Source organism: Gossypium arboreum, chromosome 9 (genome assembly GCF_025698485.1).
Source record: "Gossypium arboreum isolate Shixiya-1 chromosome 9, ASM2569848v2, whole genome shotgun sequence".
Taxonomy (NCBI): Eukaryota; Viridiplantae; Streptophyta; class Magnoliopsida; order Malvales; family Malvaceae; genus Gossypium; species Gossypium arboreum.
The window spans coordinates 894,290-913,792 of record NC_069078.1 but is presented as its reverse complement, the minus strand read 5'-3'; the positions used below and the strand labels follow the sequence as shown (position 1 = coordinate 913,792).

Genomic DNA, 19,503 nt, shown 5'->3' with positions numbered 1-19,503 from the left:
ATTTTTATAAGTATTATATAAAATGATGAGTTGATATGATATTTTTGCTGCCTAAGTTTTGAGTATTTTTATTTGTTTAATATGAGTTCAAACCATAAGACTCCTATTCCCAATATTATATGAAATAAGCACATGAGACATGACATAAACATAACACAAAAAAGTAACTAAAATGTGAGACAAAGACATGATAATGTGTAGATCAGTATAATTAAAATTTATACAACTATACAAGTATATCTTATATCCTTCACATACCCCCCCCCCCCAAATATATATAAATATTTATCTGGAGGGAGTTGGCATTGCATAAACTAAGATAATTTCTTCTTCATCTGTTTCCTCAATATTCCAAGTGGGCCAAACGTATTGTCTTTTACATTATCACTACAGCTACAGCTGTAAGTATTCAGATTAGTACCGCATTCAAGACATATACCTTTGCAGCTTGGATCACAAACTGCGTTGATTGTGATTTCTAGATGCACCAAGTCTCTTATGTGCTTCGAAATATCGATTTCTTTTCTTTCGGGAGGAAAATAAAGCCGATCATCCCAATCGATCGACGCATCATCATCCTCCGCTTGGTTACTTGCATAGGAAGATTTGAATCCTTGCTCAAAGGTTGCTCCTATATCAATAATTTCAGGCTCTTCAATGGGGTTTTCAGTTAGTAGAAGTGAGAAATTGGAGAATATGCACTCAGCAGCAGGTTCACCACACCTTTTCAATTAAAGGTTGGATTCAGTGCAAAATACAACGAGGAAAGAAGTGAATTTAATGCAGTAGAAACAATTCAAATTCAAAAGAGCTTGGGCCAATGCAATGTTATGGTAAAAGTACTATGGAAGCTCTTATACAAAGAGTAGATTGATCTTTTTCTATTAAAAATTTTATCCATTTATATTGTTAAAAATTGTCGTGGTTGATGGAATAACCATATAATGACACGTGTTTGCCATAAAATAACCAGTTTTTAACAATAAGAATAGATAGAATTTTTAACAGAATGACCAATTTAATCTTTGATGTAATGAGTAAAATAGGAAAATTTCAATTTGACTCCTAAGGAGATCTTTAGTACTTTTACCGCAGTGTCACATAGAGATTTCATTTTGAATATGACGTGGATGAATTCACAAAACATGAACTAGAGGGATGAAGAAGTCAACAAACCTGATAGGTGATGATAACAATCACACTGGTAAAATTACAAGACCTCTTTAATTCCTTTATGTATTTTTGCAAATTTTATCATTTGAGGCATTCAGGGTAAGTAAATATCATTTTAGATAGAAATTTTCTGTAACCTACTCCATAGTCGTTACCTGTTCTTGAGGAAAACCTCCTCCAATCAAGCAGAAAATCAAACCCTTTTGTAGGCATTGGATGATTTGCTAAATATCTAATCTTAGAAAATCACATTCCATCTCATGTATATATATATAACCAAAAATCAGATTACATTTTATCCCTTTTTACCAAAAAAAACGAATAAATTAATTTTCTTAAACTAAATTAATGAATAAACTGATCCTTATACTAAAAATTCTATCATTTTAATTAGAAATTGATCCACGTATATCACCACCACTAATTTATTCATTTCTATGAATAGAGGGAGCAAAATATAAAGTCTAACGAATTGAAACTAATTAAGGAAAAGAAAAATACCTATTGCAACCGAGAGTGATGACAGTTTTAACAATCCCATCAAGCCTCATCTTTTGTTTCTTCCTTGTCACATCAATGGAGATCTGAACAGGGGTACCATCTGGAAAATCTTTCACATCTTTTGTAACCCGTAATCCCATCAATGAAGCCCTAGATTTTGAAACAACGCTCGAAAGCTTTCCTAAACCCAACCTCTCCAAAGTTGTGCAATACTCCATATGAGTAACAGAAGGGTTTCTCTTATACATAACTGCTCCTTCCCATGGTGATTCTACGTTTTCAAAATCTTCTTCTTCGTCCTCCCAATCAAATGATATGGTGCTGTCTTCCTCGTTGAAAGATTGATTCTGTGATGGGTTAATGGAATCTCTAACGGGCTTCATATTATTTCTGAAAATTTGATGGTTATTTAGAGTTACACTCCATGGAAATTTGCAATGGCCAACGGAAGAACAGAAAGGAATCGATAAAGCAGGTTGCTGCAATTTTATATCATAAACATTGGATGGACTAAAATTAGAGGGAAAAGTTATAAAAGATGATGATATTAAGAGAGACATTTAGGTTTCCGTATTATCTACACCACATCAACTACAGCTTTTTCATTTTTTGTTGCCAGCTAAACACATATACCGTCTGCCACAGGCCATAAATAAATGGCTAAATTTCAGTATAGGTCATCCAACTATGATTTTTTATTGTTTTTGATCACTTAACTATGAAAAGTTGTAAAATAATCACACAACTATTAATAAACTTTTTTTTTTATCATCTAACTATGAATAGCTATAAAATGACTACCGACTATTCAATTTTGTCTCTTTTTTCTTTTTGTCACTAACTAGCTAACTTAAAAATAGAAACACTCAAAAATCCTAAAAAATTCCGCGACCATTTTGTAACTTTTTGAAATTGAATCACCAAAACATAAGTTTAGTAATAGTTTAGTGACTTAGATGCAGTTTACCCAAAGATTAATCGGATAGCTCTGCAGTAGGCTGAGCCTTACAAAAAGAAATACAGGTTAGAAGACCTAAGCAGACGATATGCGATTAAGAAAATGTCAATATTATCCGTCCACCTTTCGCGCCTCACCCGCCATCACTTCCCCTTCTCTTCCCTTCTCTTTCCTTCCTCTCGCCCTTATTACCATGCCTGCGCTCCTTCCCGCCGCAATCTTCGTCTCTCCGTGGTTAAAAGATTCCCTTTCCGCTGCTTTTGCTCTTTTCCAGCAACCAATTCGAGTATGTATTGGTTCAGACATTTTATCGAACAGGTTCTCGTGTTGGACAACTATTTGACTTTCTTATTGGAAAAGTTGCAGATGGGAATCGGAATGTGGAAGTTGGTGAGGAAAAGTATGATGTTATTGTGGTTGGAGGTGGACACGCAGGTTGTGAAGCTGCTCTTGCGTCTGCTCGGTTGGGGGCCAAAACGTTGCTTCTCACCCTAAACATTGATCGGATAGCATGGCAGGTTATCTTTCTTTTATCACTTTATTATTTTATTTCATTAAAGCTAAGAAATTGCAAACTATGGCGGATTTGTTCGTTACTGGCGTAAGTTGGTTTTGTTACTTACAGCCTTGCAATCCTGCGGTGGGTGGACTTGCAAAATCACAACTTGTACATGAAGTGGATGCGCTTGGTGGTGAAATTGGAAAGGTTGCTGATAGGTAATATCCTCAAATTTCCAATGTTGGCATATTTGCTAATTGTGTTTGTTTGCTTTGGGACGCTAAAGCGTAAAACTAAAATGTGTGTGGGTTTAATAAACTTTTGTAAATTTATTAGTATTAGTATTTTTTAAAACAACAATGTTTTATTTTTTGTTACATTTGGTAGCCATCTGCTTACTTTGATTGAGTATGGCTTTGTTTTCCAGCAACAATTTGGGAAGAAAAAACAGGCAGAAGCAAAAAATTTCATTTGAGCTGTTGATTTCTAATTTATTTGCTTTAAGCCAAACATAATCTTATTTGCAATCTATTCATTTACATTTGGGATTTTGGTACTTTTAGGTGCTATCTACAAAAGCGTGTTCTTAATGTTTCAAGAGGTCCTGCTGTCCGGGCATTGCGTGCACAAACTGACAAACGGGAATATGCAATGCAAATGAAAAATGTGGTTGAGAGGCAAGTTTCTTTCTTTCCATTCCAATTTACATATCTGTTTGTAGCAATTAGCATCTATTTTCATTTTTTTATTAGAAGAATAGTTAATATGTTTTAGTAGAATCTTGATTTTGTAACAGCATTAACACTGTCTGGCTAACTGATTAATTTTCCTATCCATGATATTTCTAGCTTATAGTTAGGTGCCTATATTATGTAGCATTTGTGATTGAATTGTGATATTCAAAGGCAAATAGATAGACTTTGCAATTCTGATATAATAAAATCGATAAAGAAACATAAGGTCGCATGGAAAAGATAGAAACTCTGTAACTGTTTTATTTTCTTTTGCAACATCACAAAAGAATTGTTGCCTCAGAAGTTAAATAATAGTTATAGCCAAACATCCATCTAAACCCTTTAAGAGCAACTATTTATAGGGCTGATGATAACAAAAAAGTTGCAGATAAGAATGAAAATTGTGCAAATAATAGTTAGTTTAAAATGTAGCTTCTCCTTCTTTCAGTTTCAATAAAAGGGGAAATTGATTTCTGATGAGCAAGCATAAGAATTTAGAAAAACTTATTTTAGAGTGGTCAATAATATTCTGAAGAAAGTTAGGCTTTGATTTGTTATAACTTTTTTTTATCTTTGGTTGTACTGACCCTTCTTTTTTCTGAGAAAAATGTAAGCAACATATGCGTGCCCCATATTTTTCTGATGCATTTTTGTACTATAAAGAGAGTATGACTGAGCACTCATTGGTGGTGATCGTGTAGGTTTGTTAATAAAAGACCTTCTCTTGATTTGCTTTTAGATTTGAATTCTTAAGAGAACATAGGAATCAAATAAGAAGAAAAGATTCCAGTGCTACCCATTAGTCCTTGAGATCCATACCTGTGATTGGTTGTTTTAAAACTGCCACAGTAGCAATTATGTTGGAAAACTCTCTAAAAATGCTTCTCTTCCGTAACAAAAATATTAGATTTGTATATACATATGGAGCATTCCTAGTTCCACTAGGATCTGAGCAAATTCTCAGACCCCAACTAGACTAACTCAACCTAGAACAACTCAACATCCATAATTAAACCTAATTACAAAGGAACCCATAAACAAGTCCTAAGACTCAAATATTGCAATTTCCAATGAATCTAAATAAAAATCAAATGCTCAAAACAAAAGGAAAAGAATAAGGGATTTGTATGATGGAAATGTTTTAGCCCATCTTTTTATTTGTATTCTACCAGTCGAGTGTTAACATAATTATGTTTCAGTGATAATTCAATGCTGGATTAGACTGCTGTAATCCAAAACCTGCATCTGGTAAACTTCAAAATGGGTAGTTTATGTAAAAAACTCCAAAAAGTTGATTCTGTTAGTCTTTCCTTCTCCTTGGTTTATAGATTCATTTAGGAGCAATTGTTTTATCCATTCCTTCATGCATTTGATCAAACAATTGGGTTTTGGTTTCAGAAATAGTTTCATTGACATGCTGCAATGTAGTTCAAGTATCTGTTGTATCTTTGTTTGCAAATGCTCAAGTTTCGTATGTATTTCTGTTCGTCACTCTGTTAACCATTGTTTTACTATTATTAAGGGCCATTGACTCTGATACTAAATTGTTACACTTTGTTTGGGACTAATAGTTTAGCTCATCAAAGGGAAATGGAAACCTTTCAGCTCATTAAAAGGAGACTGAAACCTTGGGACTCAATTAAAGAGAGAACCATTTATCTATAGGATTTTTTATAGAAATTTTGCTTCTGTTTTTTATTCCGTACGTCTCTTTAAAGAAGGACCAGTCTTATTACATATAGGAAACCTATTTTAGAAAAGAAACAAATCAACTAAAGTAAAAGCACAACAAAACCTAAGGAAAGAAATAAAATCGAAACCTAAACCTTAATTAGAGAATAAACATTAATAGCCTTTCCTAACATAGATTTGGCCCATAACACCTACTTTGTGCTAGTTAGCTGGTCTTATAATAATGTGCTTATGACTATATTCATGGAAGAATGCTTTGTTTCTGTTCTTTTTGCTAATCGATGAGTTGGCCTTTTGTTTTCAGTACTCCAAATCTCTCAATTAGAGAGGCAATGGTGACAGATATTTTGCTTGGAAAGAATGACAATGTTGAAGGTGTTTGCACATTTTTTGGTATGAACTTCTACGCCCCTGCTGTTATACTGACAACTGGAACTTTTATGAGTGGTAAAATATGGGTTGGTAGAACCTCTATGCCTGCTGGAAGAGCTGGTGAGTCTGCATCACATGGTCTGACTGAGAACTTGCAGCGTCTTGGATTTGAATCTGATCGGTTAAAAACTGGAACCCCAGCACGGGTGGACTGTCGTACTGTTGATTTTTCTGTTTTGGAGCCTCAGCTTGGAGATGAAGAGGTCCTTCCATTTAATCTCATATGTAGGTTCAGTGGATTAATCTTGTAAAATTTAAGATATTAAATCCTGCTTCAAAAATTGCCACCTGGTAACAGGGTGCATAGATTAAATATCTTTGGGTCATAAAGTAATCTTCTTATATTTAACATCGTGAGAGAGGCAAAGCTTCTAGTTTCACCACAGTAAGAACTTCATTATTTCAATTACACGTAGACCGATAGGTTACAGGAGCAGAAAAATTCTGGTTGATGTCCTTCTTTTTTCTTGATTATAGAAACTACCTGTTAACAACATAAGATTTCATGATAAAATGCTGTTAGCTTGCAGGCTGCTTAAAACTTATTCTATCTTTCCCTACTAATAAGTTACTGATATTATTCTGGTAAACAAAAAGGAAAAAAATTACTCCCTGTTCCACTAAAAAAGTCACTGTTGACATATTTGGGGTCAAACTTTTTAAACTTTGGCCTCAACTATTTTAAATATTTTAATTAATTAATTTTAAAAATGTTTAAAATTACTTCAAAATGTTCAAAAATTTTATAATATATATTTCAAAAAGATTTCCACAATAAAATTTAAAGAGCAAGAAGTAAAAGTTAAAAAATTTTGATCATTAAAAGTCAAAATGTTACAAATTTAGTGGGTTATAAGGAGTACTGTTATTTGTTGTTCTTATAATAGTCTTTGAAAAATTTTCAGGTCAGCTGGTTTAGTTTCGATCCTGATTTCCACATTGAAAAGGAGCAAATGTGTTGTTATCTGACACGGACTACTAAGAGTACCCACCAGCTTATTAAAAATAACTTGCATGAAACTCCTACCTATGGAGGATGGGTTGAAGCAAAGGGGCCTAGATACTGCCCTTCCATTGAAGATAAGGTAACTTTATATTGTTTGAATTATACTTTTATTGGCTGAATTAGCATTGAAATGTCATGTTAAGCACTGTAGTGTTATATCTACTTATGGTGGCGTTTCACTTATCCCTAGTTGAAGTCTTCCCTTTTTGTTTCATTTTTACATCCATTCCCAGGTTCCACATGATATCTTAAATTTTTAAAGAGCTATATTTTGACTTGTGTTAATTATGCTATAAGATTGTAAACTTTCATGTACTTCAGTTTGAAGCTAGCTAATGGCAAGAATTTTAAGCTGTTTCTGTTCATATATATATGTGTATATATACGCTCGGTTATATATCAACACCTAGAGGAGATTCTTGCTATCTCACGAGACTTTTATTTGTAGACTATGTACACATCTGCAAGTTTAACTCTGGCTCTATTCAAATTGTTTTTTTTTTCTTTTTAATTTTTTATAAGTTAGCTATCCATTATCTTACATAAAGTGTCAGCATATTTTATTTTAATTTGTTTACCAGTGATCATCAAGTGTGAAAGAGAAATGCTGCTGATTAGTTTATGCTATTGCTGGGTACTGTGTCAATCCATGGTTTTGGACTTTTATTAACTTAACTAGGTTCATACAGATGTAGATGTATCATAGAAATATGGAATTAAGAGCAATATTCATCAAGCTATTTTCTACATACATGGATGAATCTTTTTATACCTTTTCAAAGGATTTATGTTCTTATTACAGTTTAAGCCTGTAAAGATGCGACTGCATTGTTGGTTCAACCTACCTTGCTGATAGTTTTTTTTTTTTCTGCCTTAAAGAAAATGAGCCCTCTCTGTTTTAGCATTTCAATTAGAATTTTCCAGATAATGTAATTTAGTTTCTTTTTGTTACAATTTTTCACATGGTTTGTTTAGGCTATACTTGTTTCACATTGGTTTCTTTAGATTGTGAGATTTCAAGACAAAGAGTCTCATCAGATTTTTCTTGAACCAGAGGGTCGGACTGTGCCTGAGCTTTATGTGCAGGTAATGTTTTTGTGTCTCCTTTATGGGATTGAGAAACCATGGCCATCAATTAGATTTTGGAGCTTTAAACTTGCCTTCTAATGAATAGCTTAAGAACTACTAGTGTGTTGTATAGGTGAGTAACCCTATGGATTATTACTCATGTCTTGACTTTTATGACTTTTCAATTTAGATGCCTTGAAATTCTTAAGCACAAAATGAAATAAAGAAGAAGAAAAGAAGAAAAATGCTCGACTATGCCTTTTGATGTGTTGATACTGTTTTCTCCAATTACATATGAAGTTGCCATTTATATGTTTTTGTCCTAGGAAATTTCTGTCTTTCATTCTACATTGCCTTTCAAATTAGTATGAAACTTTGATTAAATCTTACTCTTTGAAAAACTTTTCTTCTTAAGTTCAATGGGAGTCATGCAACTACAATATGCATTGTAGCTATGTTGGGCATCCTATTAAGGGTATCCTAGGAAATTCTTATGTTTATTCTGCATTGCTTTCAAAATATTTGGAAATGTTGATTGAAACCTTTCTCTTTGAAAAATTTCTTTTTAATGAGGTTCTGAAATTAGTTTGATTCATGTAACGGGAATCCTATATTGGGTTGTCCTATGAATGTTTTATTTTCTGGTTCTTTTTCTTTTGTAGTTGTTCTGTTCATTGTTTAAACACGCTGAATTTGTGCTGGTTTGTCCATTTATCTTATTAAGAGTCATGTGTTGCTGTTTAGTGTTGGAATTCCTTAAATTAAGCAGATTTTCTACCTTAGTTCTAGGAATTTCCTCGTACTATTAGCCATAATCAAATTACTAATTTTTAGAGATAGGCTAATTTCTAGAGATTATTTCCTTTTTATTTTTCCTGTTATTCTTTAAAAGGCTGTAGTCAGATTAGAAGAAATAAGAATAATTCTTTTTCCTAAATTTGTACATGGTATCGAGCATCGAGAATTCAAGAGATCCTGCTCTTTTTCTCTTTTCTTGTTCTGCTTTCTCTGTTAGAAACCCTACTCCCATGGGTGACACGAAAATTCCTATGAGACTCTTCATAAAATTCGCTAACCAAAACTCAACTTGAGGCTCTTCATAAACTACTGGGACTCCTACACCAGGTGGGTCACTAGCTATTCAAAGTCTTGCTTTAAATACTACACACGAACCTATCACAACTTCCCGGATGCTAGACTGGGTGCATCCGACCACCTGACAGTAATCTAAGTTTGTTTCACACCTATTTACCTTGTCATGATCACTCTCGGATTCGCATAGTGATGGATCTTACTCACGGTGGTGGAATGGGGACAAGTGAGACTTCTTGAAAATTTTTCCCTTGATAAAGTTTTACATGTTCCAAATCTTTCCGTAATTTACTCTCAATTAGCAAGCTTACCAAGGATGAAAAAGTACTTGCTGAATTTTACGCTTTCGGTTGTGTGGTTCAGAATAGGAATCGGGAAGATGATTGGCACTTGCTAAAGTTAATGATGGCTTATATGTTTGGAACAAAAACAGTTCAAAAGAAGGGATGGCCTTATCTACATCAAAAGAAGATTCTATCATGCTATGGCACCGTAGACTAGGACACCCAAATTTCATGTACTTGAAGAAATTGTTTCTCTACTATTTCTAAATAAGAAAATAAGTTCATTGAACTGTGAAGTTTGCCAACCGCCTAAACACACTCGTGTCCCTTATCCTTTGAAACCTTATGTTCAATCTCAACCTTTCTCTTTAATCCACAAGTGATCTATGGGGAGCCAATCGAGTAAAAAACATCACAGGGGCTAGGTGGTTCATAACTTTCATTGATGACCACACTAGAGTTTGTTGGATCTATCTCCTTAAAGAAAATCCAAGTCTCTAGAGTCTTCAAAATTTTCATTCAATGATTCAACCCAGTTCAATTCAAATATTCACACCCTTAGAACGATAATGGGAGAGAGTACTTTAATTCTATCTTAAGTCCTTATCTTTCCGAGCAAGGAATCATACATCAAAGTTCTTGTCCCGACACCCTCAACAAAACGGGGTTTCCGAGAGAAAAATAGACACCTTGTAGCCGTGGCTCGTGCTCTTATGTTTACTATGGGTGTACCAAAGTATTTATGGGGAGAAGCTGTCCTCACTGCTTGTTATCTTATAAACCGACTCCCATCTAAGGTATTAAACTTTCAAACACCTTTACATACTCTTCAAAAAAGTTTCCCTTGTTTCGTGTTCCTAATCTCCCAATCAAAACATTTGGTTGCAAAGCATTTGTCCACAACCATCAACCTAATCGATCTAAACTTGATCCTAGAGCCCACACTTGTGTCTTTATTGGTTACTCACCTACACAAAAAGGGTACAAGTGCTACTCTCCAACCTTACACCGGATGTTTGTGTCCCTTGATGTTACTTTCTTCGAAAATGAGCCATATTTTTCAGCCTTTCATCTTCAGGGGGAAATACTTAGTGAAGATGAGACCTTGAGCAATCTTCTCATTATACCTCAAGGCTCTATCAGCTACCACCACTACAAAACCTGCTGAAAATCCTACAGCCACTGTTATTCCTATTTTGGAACCTGTTTTTCCTGTTTTGGAACCTGTTGTTCCTATCTCCACTGTTCAGCAACAAGAAACAAGTGTGATTAACCATACTAATGAAGAAAAACAGCCTACTCATTCTGAAAAACAACAAGAAAAAACTCAGGGGCTTCGTGTATACTCTCGGAGACATCAGCTGCCTGAGACAGAAACAGCAGTGCCAATGCCATCTTTACCCGAGGACTGTCTTGAGGAAGAAGTTTCACCTCCTTCATCTTCCATCTATCTTCCAATTGCAGTAAGAAAGGGCACTAGGAGTTGCACTCAACATCCCATTTCTCGGTTTGTATCCTATGGAAACTTGTCTAAATCCTACAATGCCTTTGTTTCTAATGTTGACTCTATAGAAACTCCAAAAAACATAGAAGAGGCTCTTAAGTCAACCAAATGGAGGCAAGCTGTGTTGGAAGAAATAAAGGCTCTTAAAGACAATGGAACTTGGGAAATATCTAAACTACCTACTGGGAAGAAGATCGTGGGTTGTTAGTGGATTTTCACCACAAAATTTAAACCAGATGGGAGCATTGATCGATACAAGGCTAGACTTGTGGCCAGGGGTTTCACTCAAACATATGGGTTGGACTATGAGGAAACCTTTGCACCGGTGGTCAAATTGAATACTATTTGAGTGCTTCTCTCAATTGCTGTCAACTTAGAATGGCCTTTGATCCAATTGGATGTAAAGAACGCTTTTCTCAATGGAGAATTAAACGAAGAAGTCTACATGGATTTTCCGCCTGGATTCGAAGGAAGCAAGGGCCAAGTATGCAAGTTGAAGAAGTCCTTGTATGGACTAAAGCAATCCCCTAGGGCTTGGTTTAATTGTTTTGCCAAAGCCATGACTAGTAGACATTATACTCAAGGTCAAGCTGATCACACCTTATTCTACAAACACTCGGATAATGGGAAGTGCTGTATTCTCATTGTCTATGTAGATGACATAATATTAACAGGGGATGATTCTATTGAAATTGAAAGACTAAAAGAGTTCTTAAGTCTTGAGTTTCAACTTAAAGACTTGGGGAATCTTCGATATTTTCTAGGAATGGAGATAGCAAGGTCAAAGGCAGGTATTTCAATCTCTCAAAGAAAGTATGTTCTTGATCTACTTTCTGAAGTTGGACTGTTGGGTTGCAAACGAGCCTAGACTCCTATGGAACCCAACCTTAAATTAGGAACTGATAAGGATGGAGAAGAGGTAGACAGGAGGAGATATCAACGGTTAGTGGGAAAACTTATCTATCTTTCTCACACTCGTCCGGACATAGCTTTTGGAGTAAGTGTCATAAGTCAATTTATGCATGCTCCTAGGGAGAAACATTTGGAAGCTGCCTACAGGATATTGAGATACTTAAAAGGGACTCCTGGTAAGGGGTTGCATTTCAAGAAAGATGTAAATCGAAGCATAGAAGTCTACACTGATGCAGACTGGGCAGGGGCAGTTAATGACAGGCGCTCCACAAGCGGTTACTGCAGCTATGTTTGGGGTAATCTCGTGACATGGAGGAGTAAAAAGCAATCTGTTGTGGCACGCAGCAGTGCTGAATCTGAATATCGAGCTTTGTCCCACGGTATATGTGAAGGAATGTGGTTACAACGGCTAATGGGAGAACTAAAATTATCCTATACAAAACCTATAACATTAAACTGTGACAACCAGGCAGCAGTTAGCATAGCTCATAACCCTGTACACCATGACCGTACCAAGCATGTGGAAATTGATCGCCACTTTATTACGGAGAAAATTAACAAAGGGGAAGTTTGTGTTTCATATCTACCTACAAGACAACAAGTAGCAGACGTGTTAACCAAAAGCTTGAGCAGAAAAATGTTCAAAGAAATTATGGGCAAGCTGGGTTTGATTAACATCTACACTCCAGCTTGAGGGGGAGTGTTGGAATTCCTTAAATTAAGCAGATTTTCTACCTTAGTTCTAGGAATTTCCTTGTACCATTAGCCATAATCAAATTACTAATTTTTAGGGATAGGCTAATTTCTAGAGATTATTTCCTTTTTATTTTTCCTGTTATTCTTTAAAAGGCTGTAGTCAGATTAGAAGAAATAAGAATAATTCTTCTTCCTAAATTTGTACATTTAGTATGTGTTTATACTTTATAGGGTTAATTCTGTTGCATCTTGTGTTTAACATAAATAGTTGATTGTTTGATCATCTTGACAGGGGTTCTCAACTGGTCTACCAGAAAGACTACAGTTACCACTATTGAGAACTTTGCCTGGACTTGAGAATTGTTCAATGTTAAGACCTGCATATGCTGTTGAATACGATTATTTACCAGCTCATCAGTGCTCTAGGTCTCTTATGACAAAGAAAATTGACGGTTTATTCTTCTCTGGTCAAATAAACGGAACTACTGGCTATGAAGAAGCTGCTGCACAGGTTTACATATTGTTTCCAACCTTCTTCTGTACATTATGGCGCCTTTGCAAATTCATTTCTTTTATTGAACTTTTTCATGTATTAAGTATCAACAAATTCTTGTGGTTCTTTCTATTATTTTTGTTATTTATTTATTTATTTTTAAACAGGGCATCATTTCTGGTATCAATGCTGCTAGACATTCAGATGGGAAGCCCCTTATTGTTCTTGAGAGGGAAAGCAGTTATATAGGGACATTGATTGATGATCTGGTTACTAAGGATCTTCGAGAGCCATACCGAATGTTAACAAGGTAAGCAACTCCAGATTCATGCTGTCATGATAATTTTCTACACTTATCATACTATTCCTTTTGGCTGTTTGATCTGGTTTTTGAAAATAGGGTGATTACACATTCTTCTCATATGCGGTTAAGTCCAGAGAATTAAATTATTTATTCTTGGAAATGATCATGAATATGAGGATGCTTTCAAATTTTATAAAATTTAATTTGTGAAGGATTTAATAGAGCAATTATACTTTATTGTTATTTCATGCTTTTTTTAAATAGGAATTAGAAAATTTCACAGCTTTATTTTTGGGAAAATATTCAGTACACTGCTAGTGGAATTTTTAGACTCCACAAGCAAGGTTAGGGGATTGACAAGTGTTTAAGGGGTATAGTAAAATATTAAAAAAAATAGATATTTAAAAAAAAAAAAGAGACTTCAATTTTTTAAAGCTGCTTGTGTAATAAAAAAATTACACTGCCAGTATACCAAATACTCGCCCTTTACTTTTTGGTCCTCTTATTTGTTCTTTTTACTCTTTCTCTCTCCATTTACTTTTTTTTTTCTTCCTACTCCTTAACTCTGTTTCCCTTTCTTCTTTTGACTTCTTTTCCCTCACATACATGGTGTGTTTTCCATCTATTTAAATCAAATAATTTCCTTCTCTCTCTGAACTCTCAATTCTCTTTCTATCTCTAGTTCTTAAGTCCCAACTTGCAGCCACCTCAATTTCCAATATCCTGTTTTGGGCTGCCTTCTGGACCATCACTCGCCATCACGACTGCTGCTCACCGGTGTTGGTTTGAGCCCAAATATGTTCACTTCTTCCTTTTTACTTGAACTTGATTTCTAAATAGAATCTCTGGCTTATCCTAGATCTAACATCCTAGTCCACAACTCCTTTTCTCCACAAGCTTTACCTCTGCTGTGGAGCTGAAGAAGACATAGAAGAATGGGGGAAAACTTAGGGCTTTTTTTTTTAATTATGAGTGGGACATTTCATGGAGCTAATAATTATATGGTTTAAATTTTGAGGTAATTTAAAATATTTAATTATTATTTTTGGTGGAATAAGAGTATAAGACTACTTAAATCAAAACTTGAATAAAACTTATTAGCCGCCTAGTAAAGTTTTGAGAAACTAATCTATCTATAATATATATAAAAACGAGTTTGGAAAAACTTTTGAACTGACCAATATAACCTTTTTTGGTTCATTATATTACTGGATTTACTGTTTTAATTTTTTTATTTATCATATTTATATATAAGAATCTTTTTAAAGATTTATAAATAAGAATTCTAATTCTATTAAAAGACCTCTATTAAGTGAATTTATATAATAGTTAATAAAAATTATTTTTATATTAAATTAAATTTAGATTATTATGTTTTACATAAACCAAAAAAGAAAAAAACAGGGAAAAATATATTACTTTAGTTTTAAACAGAAATTGACCATAATATAAATATAATATTTAGATTAGAATATTAAAATATATTACTCTCTTGATTGGCCCAGTAGCTAAAGGCTGTTCACTTATAGAATTCACCGGATTCGAACCACCTGGGGAGCAGTGGTAGCCCTTTATATGGGTCAGCTCCCTTTGGATGTAGTGTGGGTATGAGGTGTGGGTATGTTCATACCGTGTGTGCATGAGTACTTCATATTTCATAAATAGTAAATTTTTTAATCTAATCTAAATATATTATATTTATATTATGGTCAAGTTTTTACTATTAAGAAAAGGAAAAAAATACATATTGAATATTGAAGAGTTTGATTTACAATATATCCATTTTAATAGTTTGTACAAATGCTTTAATAATATTATAATTTTTTATTAGCACTATATTTGAATTATCAAAATAATTGATATATGTTAAATATGTTTATTAGTTTTTTGGATGGTGTTTCTTTGTATTAATGACATGAAAGAACATGAAAGAAAACTATGTTGTACCTTTAATATGGTTAAAATGCTTTAAATATGGTTTGAAATTTTATTATTATAATTTTTAAATGTTAAATAAGCTAATGGGTTTTAACTATATTCAACAATTCAAATAACGAACATTACTTTATTCTAATTACAGTAATTAAAAATATATTATTAAAAAATTAACTAAAAAGTTCAATGCATAAAATCACGTGCAAGGCATGTGATATTGAAATCTAATACCATTAAAAGCTGTTCAAACTGGATTCTATACTATGGTTCAGTTTAATTTTTTGGTTTCCTCAGTTTTTATGCACATCCCTGAAATGATATACACATGGAACTGCTTTGCAAATCTTGGATAGAGAATAAAGCTAGAAGGAAAAGTCTTTATGTCATTCTGTCTATATGGTATTTGTTTGGCATGATTATTCTTAAAAGGACACTTGTGTTTATGAAGTTCCACTTTAATTTATAAGTTATGTTTTTTGAAGTTGTATCATCGATTTTTTTCTCTTCTAGAAGACTTGATTGTCGGGGTTTTTAGCATCATACTGAATAAATAATCTCGTCTATTTGTGTCTCTTCTTTTCCTCTTTCTAGCCGTTCAGAACATCGATTACTTCTTCGCTCTGATAATGCGGATAGTCGTCTCACACCTTTGGGGCGTGAAATTGGGTTGATAGATGATAGACGCTGGAAAATATACCAGGACAAACAAGCAAGGATTTCAGACGAAAAGAAGCGATTGAAAACTGTCAGGATTTCAGGTTTGTATTCTTTCTTTTGTTCCCCTCCATGAAGCCTTCAGCTTGCAAATTATACATCTTATATCAGGAGCCATTTTCTTTTTATAGTTTGGAAGAAGACTAATAACTAATGCAGTTGGATAAAGGGGAATCTCTCTTATACATGGGGAGTATTAGTTTTTCTGTGGTGTTCAGTTTGCTTGCTGTATGAGAGACTGATTGATCTTATATATTTATGGATCATCATTATTCTTTCTGTTACTTTGCTTTTTTGATTTAAATATTTATTGTTTGATTAGTTTTCGAGGACACTGTTGGCCCTTTAATTTTTTCGATATGCATGATAAGACTTATTAGTACAAATCTATGAGAGTGAGGTCATAATATCTTGTGTGTATGTGAGATTTCTGTGCCCTTGAGAATAATTTAACCAGAGCCAAATTGAAGAGAGCTGCCATTATAGTACACTGATATTGTTCCTAAACAATAATAGATTGCAAATATGGCTGCAAATTTCATGGCTGTTGTCAGTGGCCTCAATTTCTAGTATGCTTGATCATTGAATTCTTTGCATCAAATTTCATCATTCATCTGAAACTTGTTATAATCCTTCTTAGTATTTATAATAAACAATAATAGAAGTTTGTGATTAGTTGGAATTTAAAAATGGCTGCATTTTGTGATTGCTTTCCAGGAGGAGACTTGGCTGCTGATGTTTCTCACTTCTCTGGTCAACCTGTGAAGGAATCTTCAACGCTAGAGAGTCTTCTAAAGAAACCACACATAGAATATAAACTTCTTGATAAGCATGGTTTTGGGAACAAAATGTTATCAAGAACAGAGAAAGAATGTGTTGAAATCGATATAAAATATGAAGGCTTCATTATTCGCCAACAAAACCAACTCCAACAGGTATGAATTTAGAGTTGCATGGTGAAACATCATTCTATGCCACCATACATCTCCATGTATCTGCTTCTTTCTACACTCCTTGGCATCAGTATATAGTGAGGGAATTATTTATCATCTCTGATTTGTTTATTTTCTTTGTCAAATCCAACACTTTTTGTTGAAGATGATCCATCAACAGCATAGACGACTTCCCGAGGACTTGGATTACTATGCAATGACAACTTTGTCTCTTGAAGCACGCGAAAAGCTCTCCAAGGTCTGTAGCACCAAAAATTGGATTTGAAATATATTTTAAAGCATGCTACAAAAGGAGTGAAAATCATTTCCTTTTGGGGATCATGTTTAGGCATTCATCCAGTTGACAGTAACTCAGCAAGTGATTAATGCATGGTTGTTTCTCTGTCTGTGTGCTTTGAGATATTTGCTTTTCCAGTTTTACCAGAATGCATTGAATACAGAATCTTGAATCGAATTTACTAGACTTTCAGCTTAATGCATTTATTCATGGAAGAAGTTCACAATAGAGGGAATTTTCCTGGATAAATTGTTCAGATGTTTGTGAAGTTGGTTCTCATCGAATGAGGTTTGTACAATTGTAATTGAAATTTAATTCTAATCCCAACAGGTTAGGCCGCAAACTATTGGTCAAGCGAGCAGAGTAGGTGGGGTTAGTCCTGCAGACATCACTGCTCTTATGATTATACTTGAAACCAAACGAAGAAAAGCTCAAGAACTGAGAAGACACCAGATACGTGCTTCTGTCATGGTAGATACTGTTGAAAACTTGTCTGATACATTAACAGAGGCAGTTGGTAAGTAGCAGCAGAATATAAGCCCGTCATCTAATTTGAACTTATGCATGTCTCACCATCAGTGCAATTTATGAAGAACAATTCACGAACACATATATGCGGATGAGATCTTGAGTCTTTAACAATTAGAACCTTGAGGAACAAGTACTTTGAAGATTTTTCCGGAGGCTGCAATCTCTCATAGCATCTGGACCAGGAATTTGAGGTTAGTTTTAGTTTGCTTATATTAATGATATTTGTATCTCGGAATATTCTTGTATCATTTATGCCATTTGTAATTAGCACAAATATTCAGGCTGTAACTACCATATTCGTCCTTGATTACTTTGTTGAAGCTCTTTGGAATTGGAGTTAACTTGCTGCATTGCTATTGATGAAGGTTCACCATGCTTCATTTTGTACATTTTAGCAGTTCAATATAAATTTTCCAAGTTTGAGAATGTTAAGCTGTCTTGGGTTGTTTCAAGTTAAAAATTGTCATTTTGTTCTTTTGTGCATTTGCAACCTCTATTGGCCCCAAGGGTTCTTAACTACTACTATTATTTTTATATAGGGAAACTTATGTTTGAGTAAGCTTACGTTTTGATTATAGAATTTTAAAAATATTACTATATAGTCACTTGCATTATTGATTTAAGCCCTTAATTCTTGTTATAAATTTTAGATCAAAATGTATATTTTCCTTTTATTTCGTTAGGCTCCGTTTTGTTTTAGAAAATATAGAAACATGTTTGGTTGAAAATTTTAAAATGATTTTGAAAAATGAAAAATAAATTAGGTGAAAAATTAAAAACATAAAAATTATTTTCAATTTTTCACAGAAGATTTTTGTAAAATTGAAAATGATGAATATAAGAGTTGTGGTAAATGGTGGCAAACCTTGAACTTGAAAGCCCGTCATATTTTCTTACTATCCCGATTATAACCAAAAAAGAATAGAATAATATGCATAATAAAAAAATGGCCCAGAAATTAGTTTTTTTTTTTTGTCAAAATAGTACTAAGCTTTAATTTTGTTGTTAATTTTGGTCGAAACTGTTAGCTTTGTTGAAGAACAGTCCTAGAACCAATCAAAAAGTTCATCGTCATCTTCCGTCTCTCTTCTCCAATCCTTTCTTGCACCACTTCACTCCTCCAGGCCAGTAGCATGCAAATGACACAAATTCTCCAATCCAAATCCGAACTCCTCCCTTTCAACCAAAACTTGACCGCTTCCATCTTCACACCAAGCTTTCTCCTGAACCCACTGCCACAGCCACAAGCATCCGTACTACAGCCCAACACGACCCAGATGATGATCCATAATAAACATCAAAAGTTGCGAAATACCAAACCCACTATTCAACTAGGCAAAACTGATGGTTCTCATGAGCCTTTGTCGGAACGGATGCGTCCTGGTATTGTTTTCAAAGTTCTATTGATCGTAGCAGAATCCTTTCCACTATTTTTTAGGGTCCTGGCACTGGTAAGACTTCCATTGTTAACTCAGCTCAAGAACACTCTTTGTATCGATTTGTATCTTTTATCTGCTGTTACTTATGGGGTTAAAGATGTTAGGAAGCTAGGAAAACGATGGTTATGAATAATAAAAGGAGACGTTCATAGGTTTAGTAAATCAAAACAGGATTCTTTCTTGAAAGTGATTGAAAATGAAAGCATTGTGTTTATGGATGAGAATCCTTCGTCATGGGTGCGAGTGATAAGAGCAAAAAGAAGGGAAAAAAGATTATATAAAATATGAATATTATTCCAATTCAAT

The 19,503-nt window shown here is 34.1% G+C and overlaps 2 protein-coding genes across 6 annotated transcripts; one reads left to right on the top strand and one right to left on the bottom strand.

The window, feature by feature from the left end:
* Positions 1-145: 145 nt before the first annotated feature.
* LOC108454704 (large ribosomal RNA subunit accumulation protein YCED homolog 1, chloroplastic-like) lies at positions 146-2,295 on the bottom strand. Its single transcript, XM_017753244.2, has 2 exons — positions 1,675-2,295; positions 146-723 (listed from the first exon to the last, which is right to left on the bottom strand). The coding sequence occupies exons 1-2, from the start codon at positions 2,232-2,234 to the stop codon at positions 315-317; spliced, it is 969 nt and encodes a 322-aa protein (XP_017608733.1). The 5' UTR covers positions 2,235-2,295; the 3' UTR covers positions 146-314.
* Positions 2,296-2,629: 334 nt separating this feature from the next.
* On the top strand, positions 2,630-18,184 carry LOC108456825 (uncharacterized). Of its 5 annotated transcripts, none has more exons than XR_008270872.1 (14): positions 2,631-2,918; positions 2,993-3,150; positions 3,258-3,349; positions 3,695-3,808; positions 5,862-6,192; positions 6,895-7,074; positions 8,001-8,081; positions 12,844-13,062; positions 13,212-13,354; positions 15,875-16,041; positions 16,715-16,932; positions 17,096-17,188; positions 17,558-17,949; positions 18,080-18,184. XR_008270872.1 is itself a non-coding variant. In XM_017755520.2 (14 exons), exons 1-14 carry the CDS (start codon positions 2,735-2,737, stop codon positions 17,816-17,818), a joined length of 2,133 nt encoding a protein of 710 aa, XP_017611009.1. In that variant the 5' UTR covers positions 2,631-2,734; the 3' UTR covers positions 17,819-18,184. The 5 variants fall into 5 exon arrangements, 3 of the variants coding, with proteins under 3 accessions (XP_017611008.1, XP_017611009.1, XP_017611007.1); XR_008270871.1 differs by having other exon boundaries at positions 18,040-18,184; XM_017755520.2 differs by having other exon boundaries at positions 17,558-17,698; positions 17,807-18,184.
* Positions 18,185-19,503: the final 1,319 nt, after the last annotated feature.